The 7,773-nt window shown below is 35.9% G+C and overlaps 1 protein-coding gene across 1 annotated transcript in view; it reads right to left on the bottom strand.

Annotated features, from left to right (window-relative positions):
* The window catches only part of LOC110019771 (protein FORGETTER 1), a gene marked incomplete at its 5' end in the record, with an annotated part of 138,145 nt that overhangs the window by 48,616 nt on the left and 81,756 nt on the right, over window positions 1-7,773 (bottom strand). Inside the window, 3 exon segments of the mRNA XM_020717591.1 lie at window positions 6,124-6,230; window positions 6,317-6,452; window positions 6,534-6,631. Of these exon segments, the coding sequence (XP_020573250.1) occupies window positions 6,124-6,230; window positions 6,317-6,452; window positions 6,534-6,631 (341 nt within the window).

Genomic DNA, 7,773 nt, shown 5'->3' with positions numbered 1-7,773 from the left:
CATCACTTAAATTGCCTCAAACAACTTTTTTTTTTAAATGTACCCAAACAACACTTGTAGAAACTCCAAAACAGTGAAATCGAAGAGCCAAAACAGTGCTATTTAGTGCTTCCAATCAGCAACAATATGACTCGAATACGACAACATTTAAATCTTCCCAACAGCAGAAATACAGGGCAAACAAAATGACATTTTATTTTTTCTAAGACCACAAGTTTATAAGACTTAAAACAACATCTATGTCATTCCGAAACTTTCAATTCAACAAGTAGACATACAAATACTGAAGCTTATGTGTATTGTAAAAGATAGGTAAATGCATTATCTTGTTGCAACATAAAATATTTGAGTGCTATACATACTCATGTGAAAGTTTGAGGCAATAGACATGTAAAAACACATGAATTGAGTGGATGTGTATGCAAATCTTCCTAACTCCTAGATGACATGTATTGTATAAATAAAATGAGCAGTATAGGAACAAAACAAGAATTCCTTACCCAGTTACTGCAATCGCTAAGGTTCTGCACTCCAAAGCCTTTCAAAAGCTCTGGGGAGTTTTGTGTTCCTCCTACTTCCAATGCGGGCGAGGGAGGGTCAGCCGAGTGAGGCGAGCGACTTTGACGCGGACGAGAGGTGAGCGGGGCTTCGGCGCTGAGAAAGGAGGGATTTCAGTCGAGCACGTGTCCCGTCACACAGAGGAGAAGCGAGCGGGAGCTTCTATTGGGAGCTGCGATTGATTCGCAGAGGAGCAGGACAGCGGAGGAAGCTTCTGTCGCGCAAGGAAGAAGTGAGGGCTTTCCTGTGCGAGCAGACTTCGGAACAAGGAGGAGAAGTACGCGAGTGAGGGAGGCGAGCAGAGCTTTTTCGAACAGTTGTTCGATCGGGGGAGGAGAAGCAAGCGGGGTCTGCGGGGGAGGAGCAGAGCTTCTTCGGTACGGGAGATCGGGATCGAGCTTCTTCGACGTAGGGAAGAGGCGAGCAGGCTAGTGCAAGAATCGACATCGAGCAGGCGGGTGCGATAGATCGGGATCGAGCTTCTTCGACGCAGGGAAGAGGCGAGCAGGCGAAGGGGGCGAGCGGGGTCTGCGGCTCCTTCGATGCGGGAGACGGGATCGAGCAGAGGGAGCAGGGGGTGGTCGAATAGGAAGAAAGCGGGTCGGGAGCTTCGAGCGGCTTCGTGCAGAGGAGAGGCGAGCGAGGTTATTCAGTCGAGCGAAGGAGGTGGGATCAAACGCAAGAAAGCCGAGCAGGAGACGCGAGCTGACCTGTCTCGAGCACGAGGCAAGGAAAGATAGACGGATTCTCGGTGCGGGGAGGAGCGAACGAGGAGTTTTCGGTGCAGAGCGGAAGAAGAGAGGAGCCAGACAGGAGAGACTGTCGAGCGAAGGTAAATGAGCAGGAGCTCGGGAGAGGCCAAGGAGGAAGATCCCGGAGGAAGAAGCGATCCTTCCTTTTAGAATTGGAGCGGGGGAGCCATTACTTCAAAGCTTTGGCGGGGAATTGAATACCTTCTTTTCAGGCTGCGAACTTAATTCAAAAGCTTTATGGAGGGATTAAATGATAAATTTGAAATTTAAAATTTGAATTTTGAAATTTGAAATTTTTGAGCTGAAGTAATTAGCCCGTGCTTAGCCCATGTCCAGCCTGAATCGAACCCGAGTTGAGCCCGGACCCGTGCCCTGCTAACGTGCATCGATTTTCGTGTTAGTCGCTCGCGCTTGAAACCATAGCAATATGGGTGTCCTTCCTAGCTAAAGTCGACGTCATGGATGCATCTGTGCGGTCCGTTTCGTCATCCGGGGTCATCCAGATGAGTTCGCCGACGGGCGAGTCGATTCAAGTCAAAGTCGTGTGTGGTGCAGTGAGTGTGTGAATTGCGGCGTTCACGAGTAATCGAGTCACAAAAGGTTCACCTAAGGTTGTTTGATCCTATAGGAACTCATTTTCGGGCCCTCTACATGTTGGCCCTTAGCCCTTGCAACTAGAAGTTGAGTGCTTGGAACCACTCATGCGAGTTCTTCACAAAAATGAGTCAAGAAGTGGCTTGAAGTTTTAAGGGAGGTGGGCTCTATTACTAGTCCGCTAAGATGGTCAATAAGAACTCCTAAAGCTAGATCCTAGGTTCTAAGAGTAGGAGACTAAGACCTCACTAAAAATGAGGTCAACAAGTACTAGGATTTTTAATTAGTACAAGGAAGTTGATGTAGAACATCATACAAAAAATTATTATGACCTTACCATTAGAGTAAGATCATGTACACAAAAGGACAATGAGAGAACCATCACAAAATCAAAATCATGGGTCAAGAGAGATTCCTCCAACATAAAAAATTGAAGAAATTTATATATGAAAAGTTTACATTTGGAATGCCTATATATAAAAGGTTTTTGGAAAGACAAACCTTGATCTCGATGTGAGAGGCTTTAATTTATTTATCTCCCCTTATTTAGATTGCAATATCCTCCTTTTAAGGTTTTAGAGCCACCCCTTAATTTAAGGAGTGAAATGAGAGTGATTTCACTTCCATATTTGCTTCTTTCCTTTCATACCTTTTCTTTATTTTCATCTCTTTACTAAAAATCTAATGTAATTTTTTTTAAATGTTGCTTTAAAGAAAATAATTTTACCTTTATATTAATAAATATGAAAATCAAAATTTCCAATTTTTGTGATGGCCGACCTCTTTGGGCCCTTTTCAGTAAAAAATATAGGAATCTCCCTTTTATGAGTTGCTAATCTCTCTCCTATCTTATAACTTTCCCAAAATCCCAAGCCTATTTCTATAGATTTGCCCCACTCTAGCACTAAGAGAAAATTTCACTAAACCTTTAGCAAGCGGTTGGCCAAAGGCCAAAATATGGGTTTTGGCCAACCTTGAACTAATTTGCCACTCCAGCTTTCACTAACCTCCAAACTCTTCGTATCCCAACCAACAACTCCAAATCAAATCTTCACAAATCCTTCTTACTTTATCATGGCTCTCTATTACCCTAAGACACCATTAAACAAATCAACCAAATATATCTTTCTAACATAGTCAAAACCAATACACACCAGGCACGTTGACCTAGTCATGATGCGGAGTCCACCAAATAACCTTCAACTTATTGGATTTTCTCAAAAAACTCTAGATCACATCTCTAAATCTTCTCCCACAACTTCCAAGAGTGTTAATGCCCTAAAACCATCTCCATGCCATGGTATAAAAGTTAAAATCGTAAAGGGTAATCCCAGAGCTAGTTTGACCTATACTGTAAGCTCACCATTTTTTGCTTGCCTTATATTCACATAGAATTGCCCCAATTACCAAAGCTCTTAAAAATGCCCTTAGTCACTCACAACAACAATTAGAAGCCTTGGATCCACAACTATAAGGCTGAGTCACTAAAGGGGAGCTAGAAATAGAATTAGCAAAGATTGACTCATCAGTGATATGAGATGGCAAATGTAGTATCAGGCATTCAAAACAAACCTTTAATTATTGCTGAACATGGTACTTTAAGAAAACAACTAATTAAAGTATTAGAACCTTCATCCTCGAATGAAAACCAATATAAGAGATTAAGGAAGTTTTTGACCGAATATTTCAATTTTGGTTGCTCAATCTAAAGTATTTTCTTTCTTTACAAATACTTACTAACTCTCAAACAAGTAAGGTACTACATTATTGGCCAACTATTGCACACTTGATCTTGAACTACTTCAAATCATTTTGTTGCTTTATAATGCTAGTCACCAAGCTGATAAGAACCATATCAATGAAAGGGAAAATAAGGCTCCAATCACCACGTGATTAATAGCTCTCTAGAACAAGGGAGAAATTAAACTACACAAAACTAAACCAATGCAAGACAAAAAATTCCAAGGGAGAAAATAGTATTCATCAATCATCAAACCCAATGTGGTCCCTAAAAAAAATAATAATCTAATGTGGTACCCATGGGATGCTATAGAAATAAAACGAGATCTCAAAAGTCTACAGCATTTGAAGATGTAATGTTCCTCTTGCAGTGATAAGATTAAATTTTTGCAAATTGGTATTTTGAATTTTACTTGGTAATAACTTTAGTTGAGTCAGTGGAAGTTACTATTTAATCTCTATGATGGCATACTATTGTCAAGGTGTTTATCGTCCTAATTTTGGATGTTTAGATTTCTATTGTTATAACGCTAGTTCAACGATTCTACCTTGAGTTTCCTTTAACGGTTCCATTGCAAGACTACAACAAAAATAATTCTCTTACAATGGAAGACTTTGGAACTAACGAGCCATCTTATCAGCTGTTCCAATGGTAGACCCTAATGCTAGCATGGCGCTTTAAGGAATTCTCAATTGCACTACAACTGTAGTTGATGCTTCTATTCAATGATTCCTCTGGTTACCCCTTTCCTGATTGGTATTGGGATATTTAATTTAATTCTATGCGGGGAATATAAAAATATGGCTTGGGGTATGTAAACAAAAGGTTAAATATTTTTTTTCTTTAGAAGTACAAATCGTTCTTTCATTATTGAACTACTAAGTGTGAATTAATATTCTAGAAAAGGTTATCTGCATTTATAAAGCAAAAGTTTTATAATTCTAGAACATGCAAAGTTGAATGTTAACCAGAGACTTCAAGAATATTAGAGTTAGGAAAATTAAACGACCATAGAAGGTAAAGGTTAACGTAATGTATGCCATAATAGTTGTCAAATGAATTAGATAGAAAAATTTGTAAGTACAAATTGAAACATCTAAATTTGATGATAGAATGGTCATAAAATTTATCTTTTTTTTTTCCTGATTGGGTCAAATTAAAGGATAATTTAACTATTGAGTCTCAAAAAAGATTTACCAAGGAGTTGTTTATTTGCAAGTAATTGGAATTTAAGATTATTTTAAATGCAATGTAAAATAAAAGCATTTATTAATAGTACTTTGTCGGTGTTTGTAGTTTGTAGGAAAATTTTGGGGTTTATTTTTGTGCCTGTTTGTTCGCAAAGTATTCAAATATTGCGGCGATAGCAGGCTAATTTTTGCATTTTCAATGCAATTAGGATACTTCCAGAAATAGCAAATGTTAAATATATTGAAAATCAACGAATCATGGAATTCTAAATACCTTAAAAGCTTTCAATCATATTTCTTCAAACCGAACACAGAAAAATGCAAAACCCTTATGACTTACTTTGCACAAAAAATATACTTGTAACCAAACGGCCCCACAGTTAAATTTAATAGGGAAAGCTAAAATATGTAAATAATAATTATATTTGAATAAAAAACTTTACTTTGTTTTATTTATTTATTTATTTATTTATTTTTGATATTTCAGGATTACTAGTAAAAGAAAACTTTGTTGATTGCAATAAAGTAAAGCTAATTAATTAATGCTTAAAACCTACTAATATTAATGATACTGAAAGTTTTCATTATTTAACTGCCTTTTATTTCTGGTACAATGATGTCAGACATTGCTGACTGTTTCAAAAAAGAGATAATTTTAGCAGATGAGATATATTGTTTGTGTATCAAAACATATCAAAGAAATACGTGCAAATACTCATGCATAAATTGCTAGATTTTTATTAAACGTTAAGTTTTCTTGTGATGCTTCAAGAGCAAGTACTAATATATTTTAAGTCAAGAATAGTTTTGAATTGCTTATGTTAAAGAGAAACTGAATGAGTGATAAAAAAAATTCTAACGATGATCTCAAATTATTTAAAGTACATGTTCTTAGATATTGGAGACTCAAATATTGAAATTGACACAATTATTTACAAAAGTACTCAATCAACACTTTATAATATAAAAAGGTTTTTCAGTATTATGAGCAATTGACACTCAAATATTTAAATTCCAAACAAAAACCAAGACAACATGCTAAATAGGGCTACAAAATACTTTACGAAGGTGCGTTAAGTTAAAATTTTTTTTAAAAATTGTTGATGCATTAAGAGGGGTATGTTTTTTGTCTTATTTACATATTAAATTTCTAAAAACACATAGCTTCGATAAGTACGAAAACGAACAAATGTTCCTTCAGTCTAAAAAGCAAAATCCCATTCCAGAAAAAAACATATAAACAGTTAAGAAAATGCATAAAGAAATGCAAACTCGTTAACAAGCAAACCTATACTCAGGTGCTGAAGCTTGATTTGACCTATGAGTCCTCCCAAATTGTTGAATTGCACGGTCAGCACTCCAAGGAAGCTCAAGCGTTAAATGAACTCTTCTTCTCTGACAATAATACCCTAACATTAGAATGCAAGCGATATTCAATCAAATTGAAGATGGGAAAAGATTACAAGTCAAAGATACACAACCTGATTTAATGCCCTTTTATCTGCTTGCAGAGAAACACCAGCTGAACCAGCTTCAGATATGATAGCAACTAACTTTTCACCATCCATAAATAATTTCTTTTCATGCATATTTACCATTTCTAATGCTACTTCCTTCCTGCAATGGAAAAAATAGTATTTGGCCTACTCGAAAACAAAGTTGAAATGAAAAAACAAAAACACTCACATCAATCCTTACGTGTTTCGTGCCTGGTAAACAACACCTTTTCCACCAGATGCTCGCACAAGCATGCCCTTTCTGCCAGTTATCTCTGCAACATTTTGAGGGCCTCCAAGCTAGAAATGGAGAAAACACAACTGATTTATGTAATCACTCAAAAGATTTAACAATTTAAATATTAAATTTATAATTAATTAAACTTAGTATGATAAAATTTAAGACTTAATTAAGCCGTCAAGATCTACTTTATCTAAAAGATTAATTGCTCAAAATTGATTAATTTTTGAATGAATAATATAATTTAATTTGATAGATATAATCCTAATTTAATAGTACGATATTAAAATGTATTTTAATTAAGAAAGAATTAGATGGTCACACTTAAAGGTGCAGAGCCGACTGGAAGGGTGAGTGAGAGTTGGGTGGCAAGGAGATTGAAAGTAGGCCACCATGAGAGCACAATCGAGAGAGTGAGAAAGCAAGCCAAGGTATTGCAACCAAGCTCACACGAGGGATTCAACCACAAGAGGAGAAAAGCGAAGGAAACAATCAACCTCGCACTTGAATTTCGTTCAAGAAGGAGAAAGAGCTTTGACTTGAGGAAAGGAATACCCTAACTCGTGCATTATATTTAATTTTCATTTTATAGAAAAGAAGGTGATTTGAAAGATATTATGAAATTTATTTTTGGAGATTTACAAACAAAACACTTAATCCTTATGTAGTTACATATCTAACACCTAAACTTCAATTTTTACATATAAACCATCTTAAATGCATGAAAGTGTGTATTTCAGTTTTTAAAAGTTAAAAGAAAGATATTTTTGATGTGATATGCAAGATGTGAGTTGTATAAATGTAAAAGGTAAAGTTTAGGTATTAGATATGTATATACAAAGGAACTAGGTGGTATGTACGTAAATGCCCCTTTGTTTTAAAGGGATTAGATGAGAAATCTCCATTTGAAAAAAATCATAAGCCTTATATCATCATCTGCTTCTTCCTTAAATTAAATTTAGTAAGCACCAATTTTATTTCCCATAAAGCATTATTATTGTAGGATTTTTACCTCATATGGTCATGTAGAAATCGCCATTATTACATAAAGAAAAGAACAATCTGTGACGCTAAAAATTCTGTTTTTAATGATCTTTATAATAGATTAGATACTAAGGAGGGTGAAAAATATATGTATAAACTAGCCAAACAAAGAGAAAAGAAAAGTAAAGATTTAACTCAAGTAAAGTATATTAAAGAT

This window comes from Phalaenopsis equestris, unplaced genomic scaffold, assembly GCF_001263595.1.
Source record: "Phalaenopsis equestris unplaced genomic scaffold, ASM126359v1 Scaffold000078, whole genome shotgun sequence".
NCBI classification, from domain to species: Eukaryota; Viridiplantae; Streptophyta; class Magnoliopsida; order Asparagales; family Orchidaceae; genus Phalaenopsis; species Phalaenopsis equestris.
Note: the sequence above shows the minus strand (reverse complement) of the source record. Positions and strands in the feature narration are given on the sequence as shown.